Raw genomic sequence first — 26739 nt, 5'->3', positions numbered from 1 at the left:
TTAGCCAAACCAGCAGACATAATTGAGAAGTCCTGACAGCCAAGCAAGGCTCAGGGCACCCGCCTCCTCCACTAGGACCCACACGAACTAATCCCAAGAAAACTCTGACCAGCCCACACTCACCCCTCATTCTTTGCTTCCCAGAAAGCTGTTCCTAAGGGCCCCCCCTTGGGACTGTCTCTCTCCAGGATGTGGGCCAGGCCAGTGGACACTGGTGAGGGGTACAGGAGGCAGAGGAAAAGATAATTCCCAGATCCTCGTCCCCACAGTTCCTGGTCATGTTTAACTGGAGAGTCTGCACAGGTTATGGTACATTTATTTACACTCTCATCTGCATGATAAGGATCCTGGCCACCTATTATCACAAAGACAACACATTCCCCCCAGCCCTTCACTCCTGCCTGGCTGTCCCAGCCACAATAAAGATGCTAATTAGGATGTGGTTTCCACTGATTTAAAAAACAGGAAAGAGGAAAGTAAAAGCTCCAGGGCAAAGATGGTTCTGCTTTGAGGGGATCTGAGCCTGGGCCTGTTTCTCAAAACGCTTAAAGCCACCGTGCGATGGTAGCTAACCCATTCGTACCACACTGCAGTACACAGAAAGCTCAGGCACCTCTCCTTCATGCTAGCACCATTATCCATTCTTACAGGCCCCAGTTCTTAAGCCAGTGAGGCATATGAAACACCTACCACGTGCAGGGTGCTACACTCAGAGGAGCAAAGGAACAGCATACAACAGAACCCTTCCACACACAAACAGGTTTCTTAGGGGAAAAGAGGACAAAGTACCAGTAAGGCAAAAATCAGGCTCATCCACACCCCTCTGGCACAGATGCTGAAAGGAAGCAGCTAATTCCAGCTGGAAGCAGGGCCAGGAAGATCTCCAGAGGGGCTTCTTGGAGAAGAATACTGATACCAGAGCTTGAAAGCTCTGGCCCTGCAGTGAGGGATGCAGAAGGACACGGTGAAGGAGAGGTAGAGTGAAAATTCAACTCCACAGCAACAGGTACTAGGCAGCCACATGCTGGACCATGACCAGAAATCCATAGAACAGACACAAAAGACGGTCTCTGTCTTGAGGAGAATTCATCCCAAGGTACAGGCTGAGAAACAAGGGAGGGGAAATGTAGCTGGAATCTGGGTTCCTCCATAGCTTTGAATGTCAAGCTAAGAACTCTCATTTTCTCTGTGAAATAGGTAAGTAGAGAGCCACTGCGGGTTTTAGAGCAGAGCTCTGTCCCAAGAGGATGTGGTGATGAGCTGCACGGGGGCAATGCAGGGAGGCTGGGTAGGGGGCCAAGACACCACAGGGGTATGCGATGAAGGGGAGGAAAGGTGGGAGCTAAAGAAGATGCCCAAGTCTGGGATCAAATGCCTGGGACAAAGGCAGAACCTCTGGCAAAACTGAGGTCACCAAAGAGAAGACTCATCAGGGACAGCGCTAACGCACTCCAGGTACACCGTGGTCCAGTTCCTGGCAGGACTGCTTCGCCCCACAGACACCTGGGAAGGAAGGAGACACACGGGGATCTGGAAGAGAGAAACAGAGACGTGGAAGTTATCCACAGCCAGGTCCCCATGGAAACCATGCGATGGCCAAGAGTAGGCTGGGAGAGAAGTGCGAGGGTACCCTCCTGGTAACATCATGAGTGAGAGGGTCACACTCAGCAGCTATGCTCCACCACCTTCCCCCGTCAAACCTCAGGCTAAGCGTCCCTTGTGGGAAATGCTTAGACACACAAGCGTCTCAGATTTCACAGGTTACAGATTTTCAAACATTTGCATAGACCTTACTGCGTAAGTTTCCCTCATCCAAAAATCCAAAACCCTTTAGATGTCAGTAATCCAGTAATTTCAGATTTTAGAGCACTTCTGATTTCAGATTTTCAGATGAGGGATGCCCAACCTGTTTCAGCATTTTGCAGATGCAAAAACAGACTCTGAAGGCCAAACTGACTGCCCTTGGAAGGGGCAGCACCAGGGTGTAAACACAGATTTCCCACACTTCTGTCTATCACAGTGCACTCACCTGAAAGAATAAAATACCAGGGAAGGGAGTAGGGGTACACAGGAGCAGGAGGCTCAATAGGAGGAGGCCCCAAGCTGCCTCTGAAAGAACAGTATCAACATGACCAAGGAGCCCTTGGGGCAAATGAACCTAGACATCCAGAGCTGGAGAGAACGAATCAGCAGCGCCTGGTATTCTTAAGAGTCCCCACCTCCTGGCTGGCAGTGAGAAGTAAGTGTAGTATGCAAGGGAAGCAGTCCATAAGAAATGCCCAAGGTGCTGTCCAGTTACTGAGTGTCCACTATGTGTTCAACACAGTATGAGCCGGCAGCATGGGGTAAAAGGATGAACCATCATTCACTATCCTTGCAGGATGTGTGCTGTGGCTGGGGGACAATCCGCGGCCCAGGTAGGTTAGCACAAAGACAGCAGAGCTTATGATCAAACAGAGCAGGAGACAAATAGGAGGGAGTTGTTGAGCCCTTGGTAGCCAGATGGCACAAGGAGACCAGAAGGGACCAGACAGTCCAGGTGGCATGCGGGTAAAGGAACCATGAAGGCCAAAAACAAAAGCACTTTCATTCCAGACCTGCCCTCCTGGAAGGTGCCTGGCTCCTCCCTGCCGAGCCTGGGTTTGCACTGGTGGGTGCTATCTGCGGAGAGGACAGACAGACTGTGAGGAAGGACAGGTGTCCCGGCTCAGAGTCACTCCCAGTGGCCTCTGCAGGGCATTCTTAGCCACAAAGCAGCCTGTGGGCTTAGGCAAGAGTCAGGAAGGGCAACAACTTCAGAGCAGAGCAAGCTCCTAGGCCAGGCCGCCTGCAGGACCCCTGCTCACCACGCTGCCCCATCACCAAACCCTCAGAGAGGGGTGGATGGCTACCGTACCCCAATCTAACACCCTGTTCCACCATGCCCCCCTGTGCTGCATGCCCCTACACACTGCCACACTGCCCTAGAATCAACGCCTTGCCATACCCCAGCATCTGGCCAGGTGTCACCTCCTGCATGAAATCCTTCTGAGTCACTTCCTGTCCTCTGCTCTCTCTATACCTCATTCCTGTGACAGCTGAGCCTATGGTCAACTCACAGCCACACTGACATGCCTGTCACTTTTGATTCTCTGGGAATACACACATGGGTTTATTTAGGCCTCTGTGTTATCCATAGCACTTCACAACCAGCTGAGCGCACACAGTGGGCACTCAGTCAGTGTATCCTGAAATGAACATCAATGGCTGAGCCCTCTCTGTTCTGGGGACTTCTTCAAATCAAGGGTGATGATCCACTAATGGGTCTTGATGAATATTTTTTAGTGAAATACGATAGAACAGAAACGAAGATATCAAAGAGTACAGCAAAGATAAACAGAATGTCCCTGAACCTTTGGCCTGAGGAATTTGTGTAGGTAGGTACCCCAGGTTAGGACCCCTAGGTCCACGGCCTTCACATATTTAATAAACATCGTATTTAATAAACACCAGAGGTGTAATCAAAACCAAACTTCTTTAGAATTCCCGGGCTACTGCCACTTGCTCTCCTACAGAACAGTGCCGCCATGGAAAGATCCAGAATGTGGAGGAGAGGCCTCAGTCACTGGGCACTGGGCAGGCTCCCCGACTCTGCCCATGAACATAGGAACGCACTGGCTCTGGGGGAGCAGATCTGTGACCAGCGGTGGGACCAACAGGCCACAAGGCTTAACCCTTGGTTAACCAGACTACACACTTGAGCAACAGTTCATCTAAGCAATGACTAAGTACTCTACACCCAGAAGGCAGTGTTCACAGCTGGTCCAGAAGAACCAAGCCACTTCGAGGACTGCTCACCCAAAGCATAAAGGACAGTGACCAGGGGCTGGCTGCACAGGACTCTGGGACCACACACCGGCTGGGACTGAGGGGAGCCCACCCTGCCCCACCTGCCTGACCTGGCACCTGCCCTGCTCAGCACCCCCATCACCCCTGCTCCAGCCGCTACCCAGGAATCATGCAGTCCCACTGCCAATCTCTATAGAAGTTCAACAGCCTCCCTCCTCAGGAGCTCTTCTCACTCTAAATAATGAATTTCTCTGCCCTAATTAATCCAAGGAAAGGGGTGATATACATTTCTGTGTTGCTTTAAGTTACAGCCAAATTGGACACTTTGAGGGAAGAGCAGCCTCAAGCTAAAGGGTCAGATAAGCTAAAATCAATATGAGTCACTGCCCCAAATCTTCTAAATCACTACCATCCCTCTCCAGACCTTCCCTGAGCCAGAACCCTACAACAGGCATGGAGTGACCTCCACATATGCAATGGCCATCCAGCCAAGCAAATGTAGAAGATCAGACCTACCCACCTGCCAGAATACTGAAAAATAAAAAAAAAAAAAAAAAAAAAGAAAGAAATTACTGCGGCCTCCAGAAGCAATTAGACAGCTCAGAGCAAAGCAAATAATCTGAGCGGATACAGCCCAAACAATAGAAAGGAGACACTTAGGGGACACATTAATAGACACATAGCATCCAAAATAACAGAGTTGTGAGCCTGATTCTCGGACAAACTGGTCAGTCACCTGGTTATGTCACTAGCGTCATCCCCTGAGGTGATCAGATCAGACAGTGATACAAGATCTACAATCTCAGAAATATCTAAGAGAGGACATACAGAGGATGAGATGGACTGAAACTGTAAGGGGCCCTGCCCCTCAGCAGGCAACACAGCAGGGCAGGGGCCACATTTTCTGTGACCCTCAGCCTAGGACAGACTGGCTGGCACATCAGGAACAATCTGGAAACAGGACGAACTATCCTGAGCACAGGAATGTCCCTCTGCTGGGAGACAAGGGGAAGCTAGGGCACAGAGCCCACAGAGCCTCGGACTGGGGTGGGCCACACAGTCCTTTCCAGTCACACCCCAACACGGGGAGCCCAGGCGGTGGTTCCTTGTTCCCAAAGGGCAGGTCACACCTACCCATCTCTCGGTGGCAGAGACTGGCTAGCAGAAAGGAAAGGGCGAAGAGAAGCAGGCACAATACGTGTCCTGCCACTGACACATGTCCTAGCCCTTGGGGCATCAGAAAAGCTGGCATGGCTTCCCTATAAGCCAGAGTCCCCAGAACCATTTCCTAAAAGTTGACTTCCAGTGACCAGTGGGATTCGAGCAGGGAGGAACCTCTCTGTACTGCCCTGGAATTCCAGTTTGCATTTAGGAACTATCTGTCTCATTTTGTTTCAGGGTAAGGGGCTGAGACTGTTTCCCTCTATTTAAAAAAAAAATTTTAAAAGACTAAAGAAAGAGAAAAAACACCCAAAGCCCCGTATCCCAGAGCACGCGGCCCTGTGGGCGGCCTACACCAGCTTCCTCTACACAACCACAAAAAGGCAGCAGAGGAGCCGGCAGCGGCAGCGAGGGGCCCGGCCAGCACTGCCAGGCCGGCCACTCCTCCGCTGAGGTTAGCAGTTACCCGGGGCCAGGAGCCACCGGGCAAACAGCCCGTGCCTGGCATTACACAACGCGAGGCCTTATCTCCCCGGGCCACTGTCGGTTTGCAGACATTGCCTACGGCGACAACCACAGCTGAGACTGGCCCACGGGAGATAGCCCTCTCGGCTTGCTATCAGGGCTGCGGGAGGGCAGGCGGGCGGTTAGCCCGAATTCAGATGTTCGGTTTTCTATTAAAAGAGAGGCAGAGGCACGGGGAACAGTCCAAAAGACCGGCCCCACACTGTCACTTCCTTTGATCCTGCTGGCTGCAGCTTCCTGTCCCCAGCACCCTGTCCCAGGCCCTCCAGCCCCCGAGAAGAGGTGGCAAGGGTTCACTCCATGGCCTTTCATCAAATCTTGGTATGGCACTAAACAGATATTGGGGAGGGGTCTCCTTAGGGGTTCAAACCCCTTTTCAGACTAACTCTTGAATGCAGGAACGACTGGCGGCATCCTTGGTAATGTCGGCGTGGAGCTCTGGTCACATCACCATGCTCAAACGCCTTTAAAGGCTCTCAAATGCCCCAGGATAAAGTCCAAACTTGAACGACAGTTACACTGATTGAGCAATTATATTGTTCCAGGCACAGAGCAGGGTGTGTGAAGTACGTTCCCTAAAGTCCCAGGATCTTCCCCTTTAGGGATGGGGAAGCCACAGTCCGCAGGGCTTGGTGGCCACAGTCACACGGTTTCCAAATGGAAGGGCAAGGCCTGACCTCAGGACTGCGGGTCGCAAAGCCCAGTTTTTGCCACACTGCCTTCTCATGCTCACCAGGCATCACATACTGTAGCATGAGCCTCCCTCCATCCTGCCAGAAGTCACTCGCGATGGCTCCCCTGGCTCTGACCACCAAGGTTCCTTTTCTTTGTCCTCATTTTCAAATTCTACCTATTAGTGGAGGATGGCAGCATACAGCTGTGACGCCAGGACCCTGGGAGGCGAGGGCCTGAGGACCTCAAATTTCCAGCCCAGCCTAGACAACTTAGAGACTCAGTCTCATGAAGCTGTGGGGGGATACTAGGGACGTAGCTCAGTACCACCAAAAACACTCCTACTTACTCATTTATACCCATTTATACGCAGATGCTGCTTGATCCCAAATCCCTGCACTTCGTGTAACTCATCACAGTTATTTCTAAGACCGCCGGCTCAGTCTCTTTCTCTGTTAGAAGTCCCCTTCCCGAGGGCAGAGGACTCACCTGCCCCATGTCTTGATGTTTATCACCAGATTACACAGCCTCCCCGGTGCCCAGGACCCATGGACTCAACACAGGCTTATGGATAGAAGTCATCGTTCAAATAGAAGCTATACACATGCACACACACGCACACATGCACTCACACACGCACACATGCACTCACACACGCACACACGCACTCACACACATGCACACATGCACTCACACACGCACTCATACACATGCACACGCACTCACACACATGCACACACACACGCACACATGCACACACACTCACACACATGCACACACGCACTCACACACGCACACACGCACTCACATACTATATATATCAGCAGCATCTTTCCATTATCCTGCACTCTCTGCCATAGTGTCCAGCACACACACTGTAAGTATTTTAACTCCACTGTTCCAATTATAAGCTCCTCAGGGTAAGACCATATGTTATTGACCTTTGTATTTCAAAATTCCTAGCACAGGGCATCACCCATAAATCTTTGCTATTATTATTATTGTTGTTATTATTTTAAAGAGAATAAAACCAAGGGCTGGGGATTTAGCTCAGTGGCACAAGCGTCTGCCTGGGGAGTGCAAGGTCATGAGTTTGATTCCTGGTACCAAAAACAAAACAAAACAAAACAAAAAACCAGGGAGAAAAAACCTAACAGAATAAAGCCAATCAAAACAAAACGGTGGATTTGGTAGAGAACTTTAAAATAGAATAATAGGAAATCAACAATGGCTAGCATAATATATCTCGTTATCTTCACAATAGTTGTCCATACCATCAAACAGAGGAAAATCAAATAAAACAAAACAGAATAAAACCAATCAAAACAGAATATTAAAACAAAACAATAAGTTGGGACAAAACTAAGCAGCGAGAGCAATATTGGATTTCAAAAACAAGACAAGGAAACCCCCCATATTTGCCATACTGCAAACTGCTATCCTCCTAACAGACGCTCAGACTACCGGCCTTGGGCCTGCAAAGTCAGTCAAACAACACAAGCATTTAGCTGTTTTTGTTCCTCAGTTGCTAACAACTAAACCTGTCCTCTGAACCAGCCACCTGCTTGTGGGGGACGGTGAGCTTCATTCCACGCCCACACACCAGTCAGCTCATGGGAAGGGTGAACTGGCTTCTCTCCTTCTGGGCCCTGCATAGTTCGTAAGGCTTATGGAATCACTGTAAATCTTAAGTACTTGAGGCACAGTAATCTGCTCAGCCTGGCAGCAGAAAAGTTAATGAGGACCCCAAAAGGCAAATCTCCATGACAAAACCCACTCAGCACCCTTCAGAGACAAAGACTGGAGATCCTTCTCAAATTGATGTTTTCATGTTACCTCTTCTTTGTGGAAGTGGGGTGCAGCCTGGGAAGTCACAGGCAGGACGGTAAAGGACGATGTAAAGGAGACTGGGAGTCAGAGACCTAGTTCTGGTCCTGGTTTGTCACTAGCTTGCTGTGTGACCTTGGTCAAATCACAAGACCTCTCTGGACCTCCAGTAATTCTTCCCTAAATGAGCATTTTGAAATAACGGATTTTAAGGGCCCTGCGAGCACTACCATTCTATGACTCTTGGTCACCTTGAAAGCCCACGTCTCAGCAGGTGGTGAGGAGAAGGGTGAAGGCAGGGGCATCAGACTCCCCCTCACCGTTATTCTCCAAGCCTCTAAAAATGCACACACAAACCTCAGCTAGGAAACAAGCCAGGCTCTTGCGTTAGCAAGAATGAGAAGCATGGTATGAATATGGATCTGAAGTAAATGACAGAGAAAAAGCAGATACTGAAATGGATTTTCAATAAATAGCTTCCCACTAGTTCAACCTGAATTCTTTTTCTCCATATATGTACACTTTCACAGATCCAGTTTGGGAGCCTTCAAATTAGCACGACCTGGCCTTAAACACTGTGCAAAACACATAGTAAGCATTTTGCTTTTATTTATGCCATCAATGGTTTCAATGGGAATGACTCATCCTTCCTCTTTAACACCCTGTTCTAATATGGTTTACTATAAATAATGCAGAGAGAGAGAGAGAGAGTGTCTGAGCCCAGAGCCCCACACCGCCAGGTCACACAGCGCCAGGCCCGGTGCACAATTCTAAGGTGCGTCTGTCTGAGCTCTGCTGATGGGCGCGTGATGGTTTAGCAAAGAGGAAAAACAAACACTCCTCCCGCCACACTCCCAGTGCTCAGAGCAGATATCATTGTTAGGGACAGGAACCGATGGATGCTGAGTCTGTGCCAGGTGTGCGCCTGGGATCTGACCACATGAGCTGCTTTACCCTTCCCAAGCTTCCCCAGGCCAGCACGCCTCCCTTGTGCCTTGGGGGACACAAGGGTCAAAACTCAATCCACTCTTTGTGACCCCAAGTAACATCTTCTATTGATGGTCCATGCTGCTTTTTCCTTTCTTAAGTGCCTGCCAGGAGATCAAACTCACAGGAGGCCAAACCACAAACATCTTCCCCAAGCCCAGGCCATGGAGGCGGCAACTCCTTCCTGGTGGGGATTCCAGTCATGGCAGCCAGAAAGCGCCAACTCCTGAACCTGCCTTGCAAGGCAAACACAGTTTATCCCATGGTGCTTCTCACTCACCATACTCCCACACTCGTCCCTGAACTATGCTGGTCATTCCCAAAGTCCAATCTACCCTCCCAAAAGAGCAGTCAGAGGAATGCAGCACAGGGTTTTGGAAATCCAAAAGACTTCCAGAACATTCAAGGCCGAGACAGCATCCCAGGATTAAGGGATCCTTTACTAGATATGTGGCTTCTTTTTAACAGCTGCAGCACTTAGCAAATGGGGGGCTTCGTACTCACAATGCACTCATGTTATTCCCCATTATTTCACCTGCTGGCTGCTAGCAGAGGGTCCCACTACCATCAATTTAGCAGCATCCAAAACAAAAGTTTTCTCTGATACTTCTCATAATTTCCCTCTTTAGCCAAAACACCAGGCATTGAACACCTGGCTCCTACGGCTCCACCGCACTGTGTACCTTACACATAGTGTATCCTCATGACCACAGGCAAGCTGGTCAGTTTTTACAGGACAGGCATTAGAGATGCTAAACCATGTGCCCAAGACATGCATCGAGTACATTCGAGAGCCCGGGTTTTCATTTAGCATGCCTCACCAAAAACCTGTGTTCTTTCCATCTCTCCATACATTCCTAGAAAACACCACTTCCGCCACCTTCCAGAAGGCCCCTGTCCTGAGTGAGGAGGGCACCCCACCGCCACCCCACCCCCAATTCCCAGGCTGTCCTTGCCTATCTTACTTTACTATCCTGCATCTCCTGAACTTTGTGCGCTGGCTGGCTATTTCAACTTCCCGGTAAGTCTTTCCCCACGGATCCTCCCTGCGGTAAATAGCACACACCATGATCAGCAAACAGTGCAAGGACATCAAAACAAAGCTATCAGTGGGGTGCCTGGCTTTAGCAGCCAATCCAAACTCTTTTGTTTGATTCTCAGACAGCTTATTGACTAGGTGATGGGGTCAGAAGTCTTCTCTTCACCTGGCCCCTTTCAGAAGAAGCGGCCAATTCAGAGCAGGCAGGAAAAGTCCAGTTTTTAAAGAGTTCAGACTTGGATAGTTTCAGTAAGCATGAGCGACCTACCCCCAACCTGGAAGGCTAGGAGAGGGTGAAGAGGGAAAAAAGGCAGGAATCAGAGAAGCAAAGATTCCCCGCACGCACCCTGTCCCCCCCTTGCGTAGTGGGGGGCACACACAACCCACTCAACATGGGATCCTCAGAAACTCTGCATGTTTGCATGAAGGAGGAGGATGAGGTAAGAACAGAACCTGATCCAACCTGCATTAAACGCAACTGCCATGTTTGACAGAACCCCTATTCTTTTCCATCAGGCTCTTTTTGCACATCTCCTCCAATTCAGCCTGAAACAGGATTTTGCCTCCCCACCTGGTTCCCACTTCTGAACACACCATCCCTCACCCTGACCCCAATAGTTTATCTTTGCATATTGGAAAAGCTGGCATTTATCAAGTCATCTACTCCTCATAGATTGTTCAGCAGACCACAGGGGTTATCAGTGGAGCTGATGTAGGAAGATAAACAGCAACCTCTTATGCAAATAACACTAAGAATGTGGGCCTGGCTACAGGACAAAAGCAGATTTTTTTCGAAGAACATGAATTGTAACACTTTTCCTCAATTCCAGCCCTTAGAAACCTGGAAAACTATGAAAAGATTCTTGGGTAGGTTTTCCACTCTATTTCTAACAAGGAGGCATACAAGTGTCTGTAGGTCCAACCTGCTGTAAAAGGAAGGGAGATAGCTTCATACTAGGCTAAAACAAGTCCTCTCTGTGGCCACGAGCTCCCCTCTTTGCAGAAACCATTTCACTTTCCAGAGTCTTCAGACCCACCGGATACCTGGGATACCTGGGAAACAGGGGTATTCTCCAAGGTGCGTGTGGGGTCAGAGGGAGCCAGGCAAGAACACCCAGAGTAAACCAAAAGTTCTGGGTGCAGGGATGCAGCCAGCGTGACCAGGAGACACGCTGCTAGCTGCTTTTGCAGGGACAGAGTCAGACGGCAGCCTGGGGTCCAGGTGGCATCTTTTCAAACTCTTCTCATTATTCTAAGGGCAAACTCACATCAAGAACCACGAGGCGAGGAGCTCTGAGTGACAAAAGAATTGCACACAGCAAGCTGCTTCTCACACCAGGCTGCAGGCTGGGGAGGGGGAAAATGGGAGAATGACAGAATCCAGGGCTGGCCAGAATGAAAGACTGAATGGAACAGGCTAATTTACACAGGAAGTAAGCACTTACCAGACCCTTCATCTCAACACACAAAACCCTCGGCCATATCTGGAAGCAATTACAGCCAGTTAACATGATCTGCTTGCCACTAAAATTAACTGCAAACAGAAATATTTTTCACTTTTGCGATGGAGGGGGTGCCAAGATTCTGCCTATTCTGCACCACCATTACCCCCCAACACACACACGCACACACACACACACACACACACACACACACATACACGACATTGATTCTGGCTTCTGCAGAATATTTAGCAGCTACTCAGCTCAAAAAAAACAAAACCACTCTGGTGGCTGTCAGGATACGGGAAGCAAAATAGTGGATTAACTGTGAGAACCAGCAAGTGGGGGGTATGTAGAAATCGAGGTGAGGGCCCAGTTCGGATCTGCAGCCCCTACGAGTCCAGTGGAAGTCCAGTTTGGTTCTCCACATTGAACTTCAAGGAAAGAAGGGTGTTTTTAGAGCCACTCGATTTAGTGGCCGCTTCACTTTGTTTTTAGGTACCAGCTTTCTCCCTCCTGCCGAGGGGGCGGGGTGGGGGGATGCGGGAGGTAGACTCACACATGTTAGCAGATCCTTAATTTAGCAGATCGTTTAGGGGACAACTGTCACCATTTAACTTTTGCATTGAACATTTCCAATCCCTCTTCCAGGAACATCCTCAAAGCAGCTCTCACCTGCTCTGAGTTACAAAATACGCAGTCTCCCCATACTAGGGATGAAGAGAATCCGAAAAGATAGGAGAATTCCCCTCCTATGACTATGTGTACACGGTCCAGTGTCCACTCTCCTCTACTCCCTGACCACTCCTGTTCTTTCTCTTTGCACCCAACCCCACCTCCAGCTAAGAATTTGATTTTTCCATGAACTGCTGTCAGTGATGCCGTAAATGCCAGAGACAGATGGACAGACTGGTTTTAAAGATCCTGAGGTGTGTCACCTTCACCCTTTCCGTGCAGCCCCCTTTTCAGGGCCAGGCTCAGACATCCATCCCCTCCAAGTACAGTTCGCTCCTTTGTCACCAGAGACCTTAAAAAAAAAAAAAAAAAACACAGCAGCAGCAGCACTGCATGCATTTGCCAGACAGCTCACAAACATCTTTTCTAAAAGAGTCAGGCAGAAGTTTTCCTCAAGAATGAGGTCAGACACTGCTGTTCTCTGCAAAAATCATATTTAGAAACATTACTTACAGGAGGGAGGGAAAGGAGCTACTTAAGCATATGGGGATAAAAAGGAGGGAAGGGGTTTTTCGATGTGACTAGTGCCATGCCATCCTAATTTTTTAAAAATTTGATTTTATAATGAGGAGAAAATCAAAGGAGTTCAAATAGTCTTTGAAATCTACGATCCAAGGCCAAACCCCAGCTCATGCTATGCTATGGATCCTACAGGCATCATGGGCCCCAACAGTACACAGCCTGCATGATGCTGTTATTGACTTCATCTCCGACAGGAAAGCAGGTGATTGGGACCCTGGTCCTGATCACACAACTTCCAAGGGGCAACGAGGCACTTCAGACCCAGGTTCAGGTCCAGACACCCTCCAGCCTGTCACATTCAGCCAGTATCTGTAAGAAATGCAGGTGAGAGAGAGAGAGCCCTCCCTCTCCCAGCAACAGCCTGCTGGCATATGGGCTCACTCCCTTCCCTGAATTCACACATGCACATGCACACACACACACACACACACACACACACACACACACACACATGCGGGTCTGTCACTGCGTAGGCATCAGGCATACAAACAGTTAAGTTACTCTCACTACATAAATCAAAAGTTCAAGGCTGCAACATACCACAATGATGCCCTCCTTACATATGACAAGAACCAGAGAGGGGCTGAAATCCCAAGCATCCTGCACGGGGTCTCCCCGGCCCGCACAGGTTACGCCACCAGGGTCAGGGCCGGAGACCTTTAGTGGCAACATTCATTTCCTGAACAGGACAAGTTCTCCTGACCATAAAGCTAATAAGAACTTCCTCGCACGGCGAGCTCTGGCTGACAGGGCTACTTGTCACTGGCCACGCAGGAGGAGAGTGCTGGTTCCCATTAGTGGGTTATGACGCCAGGTGCTACTAATAAGGTACATCGGCAAGAAACAAGAGCCTGCTAAGTTGTCGCTGCAACTCTGGAAGTAATCAGACCCGGGCTGCAGGGCTGGAGGAGCCTTCTTGAAAGAAATGGGTGAGAGACGTGGGGTTTAGCCAAGGCAGACCCCAGCAGCGCCTAACCTGCTGAATGGCTTAAATAAATAGGTTTCCAAAACCCCTTCACATTTCCCCCAGCTACCATAAAAGACTCCCCCAAATTAACACTAATAATGTTTCCCCCAGCACTCCAGGCCTGATGGATGGATCACCCTGAGGGCCATTACGGTCAGTCACATCTGCTTCTCACTATGGCAAGGAGAGCCGTGCCAACAGGCCTAATGGCATTAAGATCACAACGTTCAGCTAATCCACTTAGAGAGCAACCTGGGAGAGGGTGGCAGGGGGCTCAGGGGCTCCCTTGTCAGGCTGGGGTCACAAGGGAAGTGGGAGGGAGGTGAAAAGGAGGGAGCCAGCCGCACGTACAAGTCCCTCCTGAGTGTTTCAGGTTATGTTATCTTATTTCTGAGAGGTAGGGGCCCACGTCGTGCACAAAAGTGTACGCGAGGCTTCCCAAGCCGGTCTGAGTCCCAGCTTTGTGCTTCTGTATCAGCCCCTCGCCTCCCACAGAGATCATGGCTCCACACTATTTGTCTTGCTTTTTAACAGGCCTGTGTGCAGTGGTTTGTGTGTATAAATATCTGTCTTTACTTATTTCCGGGGGATCCAGGTGGCCCTCATGAGGTGAAAACTCTAAAACTAATTCACCCGACTCAGAATTGATCCTCTTCAAACTATCTGTGAGTAAAGCCGGGCGTCATAGTGCTTGCCCAGCATCCCAGCATCCGAGGAGGCTGAGGTAGGAGGTTTACAAGCTTGAGCCCAGCCTGGGCAACTTAGTGAGACCCGGTCTCAAAGTTTAAAAAAAAATGGGCTAGGGGTGTAACTCAGTACAAAGGCCCCGAGTTCAATCTCCACTACAAGAAGAAAGAAAGAAAGAAAGAAAGAAAGAAAGAAAGAAAGAAAGAAAGAAAATGTGTCTGAGTCTTCTAATAACTTCCTCGGCCACATCCTACTGTTTGAAGTTCTTCTTTTACCTAACTTGGATCCTTCTCACTGCGATGCTGAACACAATCTGTTCGTGCCAAAGAAAATCAGGTCCTGAGCAGAGTGCAAAGTGAGTTAGAAATTTAGAATGAAGCGAGTCTTTTCGAGTCCTCAGCCGAAGTTTCGGTGCCGACAGTGAAGCCCTCAGTCCGCTCCTCGCAGCTGCAGCGATAAGCCACAAACAGGCGAAACCCAACCATAGTTTTTCCAGACTGAGCCAGCAGAATAAGGACACAGGGGCTTTTAAGGGGAAACAGTAGAAAGGGGAATTTCTGATTATGCCGGAACGAAATTAACAGCATGGGGTTTTTATTTTTGTAAATGGGTTTTTTCTCTCCCTTTTTTTGTTTTTCAAATCAGCATAAAAAGCTTCCATCCCTAGAAGCCAGTTTCTCTGTGTCTGCTCGCGATAAGGGTTCTCCTTGAATCTATGTGGCCTGCAGCCCCCAACCACCAGCACCTTTTGCTGGAAGCAGCTCTCTTGCCTCCTTTCAAGCCAGCAGAGGACACTCAGAGGCCATGTTGGGTCAGCTAGCTTCAGCGAACAAGGAACTAGAGACACCGGCACAGTGTGGCACCCTTTACTGGTTTACCACAGCCAACTGTATTAATCTCTAGGGCTTTCCTGGGCCCATCAAGGATGTGCACCCAACACTCTCTCACCTTATGGGGCATCTGGGTGGTTTAAGAAGATGCTCTGAACACACTTAGCATAGACTCTGACACGGATCAAGCCTCAAAACACTACGGTCAAATCTATTCTTAGGGGCATCCGAAGGGCAGAAGCACTGGAGCACCCAGGACATGGGTGCCAGTCCAAGGCCACCCTTAGTAAGGCTGCATCTGTGCTCCTCTACTCGGCCTGCCCCACAGTGACTTCCAGGCCTGGCCATGTCCACAGGCAACAGGACACTGCATGGAGAGCTGCATTTGGACCTAACGGCAGTGGAGTGCAGCCCAGCTAAATTTAAACGAGAACTGGAATGACTCACCAGGCCTCAGGTCAATGAGACAAGGAGTACCCTGGCCACCGCAGCACCGAGATGCCTTCTCTGGGAAGGTGCAGGCGCACGCCGCCTCAGCCCCTTACACACAGCGGTGGGGCCACAGCTCTACAGCCCTGGGTGGACTGACAGCCAGCGCTGAAGAACTGCCTCTGGGGATGCAAAATCAGAGCCAACACGCACGCATTTTCACCCCACACTACTGACATGACCCACTTCACAGCAGCAATGGGGGTGCAAAAATCTAACACATCTGGAGCACACACACTGTGCTGCCTCACCATGTACAGAATGAATATCTACCGTGTTACTCCTTATAACAACCTCGTGAAGAGGTACTGCCATCAGTCCCATTTTTCAAATGAGCAGAGGCACAGAGAGGTTAAGTAACACAATGGCAGTATGCAGTCTGACTCAGACAGTCAAAGTACTATGGGTAAGGGGCCAGGGATTTAGCTCAGGGGCACAAGCACAAGGTCATGAGTTCAATCCCTGGTACCAAAAAAACCCACCAAATACTATGGGTAAAATGTGGGGCTAGAGGTGTCAGGGAAACGGGCAAATCTTTCTTTCTACCGAAATTAACTGCCAAAGAGTCAGCACTTTCACCCAACGTCGCATAAACAGATTTGACTACGGAAGCCTTTAGCTATCATGGAAAATTCAAGAACCCTCCAGTGACAAACACTATTCATCTAGTAAAACTTACGTCTTCTGGGAATCGAACTCAGGACCTCACGCTTGCCAGGCAGGTGCTGTGCCACTGAGCCATATCCCCCACCTGAGACTCACGTCTTACACTTCGACTTGTCTTAAAGTCATTAGTAAAAAAAAAAAAAAAAAAATCGGAAAATTTTTTACTGGAATTAACAAGAAATCAAAGAGCTACGAATGACATTTGATTTTAAGAGTTTAGGAAATGACATTTTAAAGTTTCCTAGAACATACAGGAGGAAAAGTGTGGTGAAATTCTAGCTACTTCCTCTACCCCTGGAAATCAGCAGTTCTATGCCCTAGTGACCACAAATTAAAAGGGGACATCTCGTAGATGAAAGAGTAGGCAACGTTCCTCTACTGAAAATAAAGATATCATCTCCAAACATTCTAAGAGTTTGGTCTGCATCCTAGATGGCTCAGTAACCCAAAGCAGGTTAAAGTACTATCAAATGAAGTCACAGCAGAGAGAATCAAATCAAACCAACCGAAATCCCATCTTGGCCAGCTGACCTGTCAGTCCAGACTCCAAAACCCAGCAAAACGCAACTGACCAAAATAACTTCCTGAAAATGTAAGTGGGTGCACAAGGAAATTTTTAAGAGTTCAGGAACCCAGAAAGAGCTCTGCTAAATATCTACTTTTACAAAGAAGAAGAAATAAAGCTTGAGATGAAAAGGGACTGATGATACTAACACAGCTAAAAATGCAGAGCTGAGTCTGGAGCCCAGGCCCGCACAAAGTCTAGAGCATGCCACTGCAAAGGCCTAGAGGCATCTTACTGACTTCACAACTCAAGATGTCACTGAAAGACTAGATTTCCAGGAGCCCATGAGGTTCTAAACTGAAATCATTCATCATCCCCAAAAGGATACTACCTGGAAACAGAAATGGATTCAAGAAGGATTTGGGCAAATCTGTGAATGACAGAGTAGCCATAAATAGCTGCTCAGAGAAGCTTGGACACACCTGACCTTTAGAATTGACGTCAAGGATGATGGCTGGAGCCACTAATAGTGGCTTCTCAAGGGTGGTGTTGGCAATCAAAGACTAGGTCAGATAGATCTGACCCAGAACAGCACTAGTCATGGTCTTATATGGCCTGCTGGAGAGCTCCCAGGGACTGTGCACCAGAAGGCAGGCAGAGTCCCTGGCTCTACCCATTTATAGTTAGCTGTGTGACCATGGGCAAGTCACTTACCTTCCCCAAAGGCCATTTTGGGGTCCCCAAAATGTAGACTGTAAACTGGGATCAAAAATGGCCTGCAATCCCTTATTCAAAAATATTGGATGCTTCTGAAATCAGAATTGTTTTGGTTTTAGAGAGGCACTCTGGCGCCTATGTGTTTAACAGCTCCAGAGGAGTCCAGAGCAGCACTCTGTAATCAAACACATTAATATTTTTACAGCAAAACATATGAATATTCAAAATAAGCAGGATAAATATAGCCTCGCATCAGTTCAGATCAGCTTTTGCCACTAAATGAGTTTGCTGCAAACTTATACAAAACCTTGGCCTGGGATTATGGCCCTGGACCCACTCAGGGAGGGCTGTAAAGTTAGGAAAGTAAATTCATCAAAGGGGCTTTGTGAAGAAGACAGTTACGGCTGATAATGGGTGTTACTAATATTGCTGTGGCTATCATTATTCCGCAGCACACCTTGTTCCAAGAGTAACCTGAACTTCAGAGGTGCCTGGCAGAAAGATTAAAGGGAACCAGGAGTTCCAGGCAACCTCTAACCCCCCAAAAGTGGCCTAAACCAAGGTCAACTGCTTTGGCCCTTTACATAGTCCTCCACTGAAATCAGAGCCATCTGAGACCCAGGCAGTCAGGCAGGCAGGACTCTGACACTCAGCCATGTGACTCATGCAACCTCACCAAGCCCCAAGAAGCTCTGAGAAAGGCTGCAGCCTAAGCCTAGGGAGCTGGCTAGGATGACTCCCTCTTGTTTCTGAGCACTCCTCCTAAAACAAGCAAGTGTCTAACTCAGTGCAAGATGCACCCCAGAGCTGACCCAAGGACTTGAGATCCAAGAGGTTCCCATACAGGATCCAGACCCCAGTCTGATGCTGCAATGCTAATCTCAAAGTATAGTAAAACCAGGCTCCAGGATCCTGGTGAGAGCAGGGGCTTATAAACGAGAACTATGTTCACAGTCAGCTGTGCTGTTACCTTATCATCTACGTACACAACACCACGAACAATAAAGTGCATCTGGCCCAGATAAGCTGGTTCTTAGACCATATCCAGATAAGCCCACATGTAGACTCCTCCAGGCTTTCAGAGAAAGAAAAAACAAGAGACTAAGCTTAGAGGGAGAGTCCTGTCTGGCAGAAGCCTGTTATGGCTGCCCTCTCTCAGATGCTATTTTCTGTAATGTGAGCCCACTGGGAAGATTCAGGGGTAAAGAGTTTGGTCTTTCAGCAGCCTGGAGAGTGCTGCTGATCCACCAGACCTTTTCAGCGGCTGCCTCCTGCCTTCCGGTTCCATTAGGTATGGAACCCCTATCTTATTTATCTGCTCTACCCAATCACCCATAACTGCATTTGGCATTATTTTTACCTTTGCTATCCACAACAAAGACCAAGACCTACATACACAACTTCGCTAAGCTCTGCTCCAACAATCTGTCCACCCAACAGATGAGCCCTACCGTACTCTGCACCAGACCGGGATCAAGTCATGGGGAAACTCACGGGTAGGATTCCAGAACAAACTCTTCCCAGAACTCTTGTCTTTTCTTCCCCTCTAAAGGAGAAGAGCTTCCTGCTACTTTGTGTTTACCAACGCACTAACCTATTGGCTTAAAATATAAGAAGCCTAGATATAAGAAAATATGATAAACCCCTCATTTTATCATGGTCATCTTTGTGATATCTGCAGCCAATTCCACAGCTTTTTGGCATCAAAAATCTCTCACTGATTTTTGCGTCTTGCGCTTTGGTTTGTACTGACAGTGGTGAAGATTTTTCTTCCACTAGAACATTTCTCAGACTGTTGATAGGCTGAAGGGTGGGAAAGACACAGAATAGTAGGAAATGAAAGATAGTCCATTAATCCTGGAGCTTTGAGGACGAGAGAGAGGAAATGCCTCTCCCTAAATACATCCATCCTGGAGCCCAGGGGCCACTGTTGGGAGGCCTCTGCCTCTGGCTCTGACTTCCTGTAAGCACACATGGGAAGGCTGGCCTACCACCGATTTTCTCAGACCCCCACACCTCAACCCCTAAGACTTTGCCCCCAGATCTAGCTTCTCAGGCTGCCTCAGCTGTCTCTTCCACATTCAGTCGAAAGCACATTCTCCTTGTCAGCAGCCTGCAGCATGACGCTGAGGATTCCTGGACCAGTGCCTCACCATTACAAGCTTACAAGGACAGGGACATCCTTGCACCACTTCACCGGGGACACAGCCCCGGCAGAAGGCAGCACTGTGAACACTTCACACTAGAACTCAGAACCTGCGAGGATGACGCAAAGAAGGGCCAAAGCTAAACAGAAGACAGAAAGGTCAGTCCCCACCCATGGGTGATGAGTGTCAGTGGCGGCTCTAGCAATACCTTGGTTTTGCTTCATTAATTCAGCATCACCTCTGCGGATCATATCCATTTTAAAGCATGAGGAAAGAAAAGTCAGAAAGCTGAAACAACTATCACAAACTCTCACCACTAGATGTGGCTAATTAACCCACCCACCATTTCTGGAATAAAATATGGTCAACCCTCTGCTTCTCCAGGGGGATGAGGGTCCCACCCAATGGGAACTGGGCACTCCCAGGACAGTGGTATCTTTTCTGGCCCTCTCTGGTAAAGAAAACCATCCTGGACCTAAAGATAGGAGAAGAATTACTTTCCACTGGCCTCCATGTCTCACAGCACGCAGCTGAAGTAATTCATATCCGGAGAAGCTGCTAAATCTATCCGGGCAAGTCTGAGGAGGGGTTTTCCTCTTTAGGAAAGTTTGAGAAAAACATCAAAAACAATCTGTCTGTTTCTGAGAGGTACAAGCATCGAGCAGACACACCTCAGTGCTGGTTATTTTTTTCACCCACCGGAAAAAAGAATCGGCTACTTTTAGCTCAGAGGCATTTTCCACAAGGTAAGTCTCACAACTAACTGCCCATCAAGAGTATGGGGGGGGGGTGTTAGATAAATTTCCAGATATCTTCACCCACCCCACCCCACCCACTCACGTCCCCCATACCTAAGTGAACTACACAGGAATGGGGGTGAGAAACAGCGGGTGCCAACCTGGAGAACTTTTTCAGGATGAGCGAAACAGCAAGCCCAAAGGTATGACGGGAAATGTGATTGCCAGTGACTGGGTCTTGGAGACCATTCATCAGGCCCAGGGCCAAGAGGGCAAAGTAACAATGGTCCCATAGAGTTCGATGAAGCAGGAGAAAAACAAATCCACTGCTGGACTCTGCTTCTTACGCGCCTTCATCAACTCCTCCTGTAATGTAGACAGGATCCTGGTCCACAGTGGATGGCTACAAGAGCCACAAAGTTCTAGAACGCTGAGTCGGAACCTGAACGTAACACTGCCTCTCACTACCTACACGACCCTGAAAACAGACACTGTCTGAGTATTAGCGTCTGCCTACGTCAAAGAACACATCCGACTTCACAGAAATGCAACTCTAGGTAAAGCACTTGGTACTGAACTAAGCATGTCATCAGAGCTCAAAGAAAGGTTATCTCCCAGAGAGGGAAAGGGAAGCCACAGGGAAGCCAGCGCCAGCCTGAAGTGGCATTTAATTCAGCATAAGCAGAAATGGGATAAAAGTCAGATTTTCAGCCTATAAGACCAAGACTTCTGCCCATCCTTCCTCCTTGGATTGAGATCAGATCAACTGCTCCTAAACATGTCTGCAGAAACAGGGAGTAAGAGGAGACTCAGGCTGAAGGTTTGACATTGGGGCCTGCAGTGTTCCTGTGGCCTGCACAGATCCAGCCTGTGCCATGCCCTAGCCTTAGTCACAGCTGCTTCATAGGAACCTGAAGCCTGGGAGCATGGCCGGTTCCAGACCACCCTCAGCCTGAATCTCACTTCCTTTCCCCTGCACTACACTGTATCAGTCAATCCAAGCAAAGAAGCATGGACCAAACAGCAGGAAAAAACAAAGGAGAGCCCAAAAGACAGGGAAGGGTCTGGTCAATAAATACCTGGGGTCCATGCTTTGAAGATACCCGCGTTCTCACATCACTCTTTGAAAAATGTAACACACACACACACACACACACACACACACACACTACCAGGACATCGGAAGAAGTTTTTGTTTTTGTTTTTGTTTGTTTTCAAGAAATACAAGGAAACCAGGTCATCAGATCGGGGAGCAGCCAGGAAGGGTGAAGAAGGGTGTCAGGGCCAGAAGCCGAGCACAGGTGCAGGCCTGGGGTGGCACCTACCTGTGCTGCTCCACAGCCTCGTTGTCAGGAAGCTCCACCCCGCACACGCTGCACTGCTCCCCAAGGGGCCGGCTCTCTGACTTCATGCCCACGGCCAGCTCGCCCAGCTTGCTGAACAGCTCCCTCTGGATGAAGCCCTGGGGCAGCAGGCCCCCATAGGTGCTGAAGTCCATGGAGACAGCCAGGGCAGGCTGCACATGCAAGCCCGAGGCCACCGAAGATGGCATGCTCAACACGGCATCAGCCTTGTGGTTGGGCAACACAGAGTAGATGCCCAGATGTTTCTCCGCTGGGGGCACTGGGGGCTCTGGCCGTCCAGGGGGACCCTGGCCAGCCTCAGCTAGCGGCGGCAGCTGTTCAGCACTCTCCTCTCGCCCGTAGTGCAGCTCCCTAGCGCTGGTGATGACACTGCTGCGGGTCGGTGTCCCAGGCCCCTCTTTTCCCCTTTCCTCCACCTTGTCCCCCATTCCTCCTGAGATGCTGGACTCAGCTACCCCAGGGCTGTCCTGGCCAGGTGCCTCATCCACCTGCATCATCTCTGTCTTTACCTCAACCACCCCGGGGTGCCGCCCACCCCCCGCTGACGTTGCCTCTTCAGGCCCTGCAGGAGGCTGCAGAGTTCCCTGCAGCAGAGACTGTCCTATGGTCATCAAGCTGTCCACTGCAGCTTTGGTGGGACTCATTGCTGAGAGACCAAATGAGGTGGAAACTGAAGGGCTCTGGTCCACCATGGGCCCAGGGAGGCTCTGTCCAGCCACACTGGCATACCCACTCTCCTCGCTGGAATGCTTCGAGAGGAAGATGTTCTTGAGGTACCGAGCCTTGCGGTCCTCCTCTTCCTCGGCCCCGCCGTCAGCCATGGTGGCCTCTGTGTCATTGTCATCTGAGGCCTGGATGGTTTCCAGGATCTTCAGGCACTGCTCCTCCAGGTACTCGATCTCCAGGATCTCGGCTGCATATAGCAGGTCGTCCAGGTCCTCCGCCTTGGCCTGCAGCGTGGCCGTGTATGCATACTCCAGAATCTGCTGGAAGGTCTTTGGCGAGAGGAAGTCCAGGGTATAGTGCTGGCTGTTCCGGTGAAAAAGGATCTCAAACATCTTGCTGGTGCAGGCCAGCACTGTCCGGTGGGCATGAAATTCCTGGCTGTCCACCATGATGACCACGTCACATAAAGTCCCAGCCAGTCGCATCTGGTTGGCCTTGCACAGCAGCCCTGTAGGATGGCTGGGGTTCTGCAGCTGAATCAGGCCCATCTTTGTCAGATCCATGGTGCTCCCTTCGGCTCAGGCATGGGGCTCCTTTTCTTTCTGTGCTCTGCGTCGTAGGGCAGGGTGGGCTTCCTGGGCCAATGGAGGGGACTGGAGAAAAAGAAAAGGAGAAAAATCACAAAAGATGAGAAAACAAATGACAGATTCATTAGTGTTTTTAAAAGAATCCCAATACTATTGCATGTTCCTGTTCTACCACGCTCCCAGAAAGGAGGTCTTAAAAACTGTAACAGGAGGGATTTCCTAGAAATCTACAACTCTACCTTTAGGAACCAAGGGAGGAAAGAGGAAGGGAAGGTCCTGCTATCAACATACGCTTCATTTGCTGCTCTCTGGCATCTGCTGGAATAAATGAAGTGAAAATTAGTGAGCCCTAAGCATTCTTTAAGTCTGAGAATAGGGACTCTCTTTTTGCAAAACCGAAATGCATCATGAAGAGGTGCCCCAACCACTTACTTCCTTCCCTCAACTTAAAGAGCCAACCTCATCTTCAAAGCCAAGTATTTCTGCCTCTGCTTCCCTGTTGGCAGGCCCAGGAGCCAAGTCCCATCCTTCTCCCCAGCAGCCTATAGTCATAGCCACAGAAACTTAGGAGCAAGTTTTAGAGCACCGCGCTGCGCCTCCATTCATCTGCTCTAATCAGAGTCATAGACCCACGCCCTGCTCCCCTCTTTAGAAGAAACAGGAACACATACACATAACCCATGACAGACTTGAAGTTATTGTACACATAACGCAAAATCTGAACTGTTGAGTTTGCACCAGCTAAGAGTACGTGAACACACCTGTACATACACTCGTAAGACGTGCTGCACTTACCCCTCCTGCCCACAAGAGCCCAGTGGACAGAAGAGCCTAAAATGGGAAAGAGGCTAGGTGGCAGAGGCAGAGAGAGATCACAGGAAATGAATTCTGCTACAGCCAGGCACACATATGCCAGCCTGGTTGTGAACTCCAGCATGTCCCACAGGCTCACAGGAGTTGCCAAGTCCTATGACCAGAAGCAACAATTGGTGAGGCTGGTTATAGCTCCCCGGCCCTGGAAGTGATACTGGCACCAACATCCATGGCGTGAACTAGGACCAGTACGAGAGGAAGACAGGGCTAGGAGACAAAGGCCTCTCCTGGCGTCTGCTCTGAAGCATTAAGGGGTCTCTGGGGCTGTGTATCCTCTTCGGAGCTGACAGAAAGACCACATGGCCACAGGTCCCTCCCAGCTTCTGCCTCACAGTGGCCACTACCTCGGTCAATGGCCTAGGTGGATGAGGTAAGGGCTCTTCCTCAGGCTTCACACTATGTGCCTCCACCTCAAAAGGAGCCCTACTGGCTCCCGAGCCACAAAGCGCACGCAGAAAGGGTTAACAGGATGGCTGGTGCAGACCCTTTTGCTGCCCACCCTGGAGACCAATGCCGTCCACGGTGGGCTGACCGTTCCTCCTGCTCCTCACCACCATGAGCTTGCCTGCAGACGCCAGTTTCAGAGAACTAAGAAGGGCAAGCCAAAAGAAAGGGAGGCTGGCTTTCCAAATCCCTGGCGCAAAACAAGCTTTTGGGTCCTGAGTGGCCTCCGGGCGTCCTAGCAGCAGTCCCCGCCACGCGCAGCCGTTGCCCGAGATCCGGCGGGCGCTGGTTGCAGCGTTCTGCCCCGCGGCGCTGGGGAAGCCGGCGCTAACCCGCCAGAGCTCCGGGATCGATCGCGCGCTCAAACACCCTTAGTTCCAAGAGACCCCCACCGAGACTTGGAGACGACTTCGGCAAACTTGGGGAAGCAACTTTCCCAGGGAGTCAGACACCTGAAAGGAAGGGAGCTAAGCTAGGAAAGAGCAAAAGCGAAAGAGACCGGGCAAAAGGCAAGAGGCTGGACGCTGCCGCGAGGGCGGCGAAGCGGTGGACCCGGCCCTCGGAGAAGGAAAAGCACAAAAGCCCTGCAATCAGTGGCAGTAGGAGAGTCTGGAGACCCTCCCTTTCCCACCCGGGACTTGTCCCCTAGGAAGTGACCGGCTAGGTCTCTGGCCTCTGGCCCGCAGCGCCAGTTGCCTGCGCGCCGGTCCCTTGCATGCTGCGAGCGTCCCAGCAAGGCTGCATGCGAGTCGGCACGAGTGCGACTGTAGCTCAGCGGGTCCGCGGGCAAACACGATCGTGCGTATTTCAAGCGCGTGCGGGAGTGTGCCAAGCGCCGCGCGAGCGAGCCGCCGGCGCGCCGGGGTAGGAAAGGCATCCCGAACGCATCAGGTGCAGAGCCGGGGCACCCACCGCGCGCGGCCCGGAGCGCAGCCGCGGCTGGAGACTCTGGATATTTCCTACCACCTCCCAAAGGAAAACCGAGTCCAATCCAGAAAAAGCGCCCACCGCGTTTCTTCCAAGAGAAACAAAACCCAAGCGAGTTCCAGTTCTGCTCCCCTCCGCCCCCAGGGCCACTCGCATTCGAGCTTCCCAAGCCGGTCAGCGAATAAACACACAAATAATAAACCACAATCCTATCTCACGCGCGCGCACCGGTCCGCATACATATGAGCACCCACCGGTTCTCGGCCGCTCCGCTGGCCTTTGGCTGTACAAAGCCTCCCCACCCCGACCCTCGGCTCGCGCCCTGGGCCCCGGCAGACCGCGCTGCCCCTCATCTCTCACCCGGACTGCGCCCCGGAGAGGAAGGTTCGGTAGGCAGCTGAGCCCAAGCTGACAGCCGGGCTCCCTCCTAGGCTGACCCCAGCGGGCGGCGGTGGCGGCGGCGGCCACAACGGCAGGAAGGAAACACGCACCAGCCCGGCGGCGAGTGGCCGCAGCGAGCGCGCCCCCCAGACCTCTCCAGCCCCTGGGCGCCCCGGCGCGAGGCGCTCGCTGGTCGGTGCGCCTCTCCCCGGGCCCCTACTCACCGCGGCCGAGCTGGGCGCTGCAGGGTGGGTTTGCGTGCCTGCTGGGGGGGTGTGCCCGAGTCGGGGAGGGGTGTTGCTGGGGAACTGTTGCTCTCCTATCAAGGCGGTAGCGGCGGCATCGCCCGGCAGTTCGCAGTACCCGCTCTCATGGCCCTCAACTCCTCTCTGCTGCGAGGTTAGCAAATCACCACCGGCGGCGGCGCCTCCGCCGCGTCCCACGTCAACGCCGAGCCCCCTCCCCTGCGAGGCCCCGGCGCCTCTCCATCTTTAGTGCTGGCGGCCGAGCCCGGCTCCCTGCCCACAGCTGCCCCCCTCCTCCCCCTCCCGCGTGTCCCCGGCTCAGCCCGCCCCCACCCCCCGCGCTGGCCGAGCCCTGCGCGCTCCCCGGCTCCCCCACCCTCGGCCCCTCCCTGCCGCGCTCGGCGCTCCGGGCTTCGCCTGACATCTAGCTGCTGCTGGCTCCAGCGGCCGCCGCTGCCCGGCCAAGTGGAGAGGACGGAAGGGGCTGGTGGAGAGCAGAGCGGGGACTCGGCGCCTGCGACGGGGGCACCGGGGGCGCGAGCTGCTCCCGCTTTGCTCAAGTTTTTAATTCCCACGGCTTTGGTGAAGCCCCCCAGGTGCTCAAGCGCGGAGTTTTGCTCCTGGTCTCAGTGTATGCCCAGTTCAGTGAGTGTCACCTTGTCTTTCGCTTTCCTGGGAACTCCTCGGGTCTGCATCCAGAGTACCCTGCACATTGACGTTAAAGGGTCCCTTTCCCAGCCCAGGCCTCTTGGGCTCGCCGGGTACTGCC

The 26739-nt window shown here is 51.0% G+C and overlaps 1 protein-coding gene across 4 annotated transcripts in view; it reads right to left on the bottom strand.

Moving 5' to 3' along the window:
• The window catches only part of Zbtb16 (zinc finger and BTB domain containing 16), a 175758-nt gene extending 149603 nt beyond the window's left edge, over window positions 1-26155 (bottom strand). The window contains exons 1-2 of one of the 4 annotated variants that reach the window (XM_003472819.5): window positions 25950-26155; window positions 21809-23166 (exon numbers count right to left, since the gene is read on the bottom strand). In XM_003472819.5, the coding sequence (XP_003472867.1) occupies window positions 21809-23076 (1268 nt within the window). In that variant the 5' untranslated portion in view covers window positions 23077-23166; window positions 25950-26155. Of the gene's footprint in view, window positions 1-21808; window positions 23167-23339; window positions 23834-25598; window positions 25906-25949 lie in introns of those variants that run through there. The other 3 variants (XM_013155542.3, XM_013155538.3, XM_013155539.3) reach the window with 3 other exon arrangements.
• Window positions 26156-26739: the final 584 nt, after the last annotated feature.

This window comes from Cavia porcellus, unplaced genomic scaffold, assembly GCF_034190915.1.
Source record: "Cavia porcellus strain 051 isolate PalLab524CR breed Dunkin Hartley unplaced genomic scaffold, mCavPor4.1 scaffold_9, whole genome shotgun sequence".
In the NCBI taxonomy this organism is placed as follows: domain Eukaryota; kingdom Metazoa; phylum Chordata; class Mammalia; order Rodentia; family Caviidae; genus Cavia; species Cavia porcellus.
This window is presented reverse-complemented; position numbering and strand designations above follow the sequence as displayed.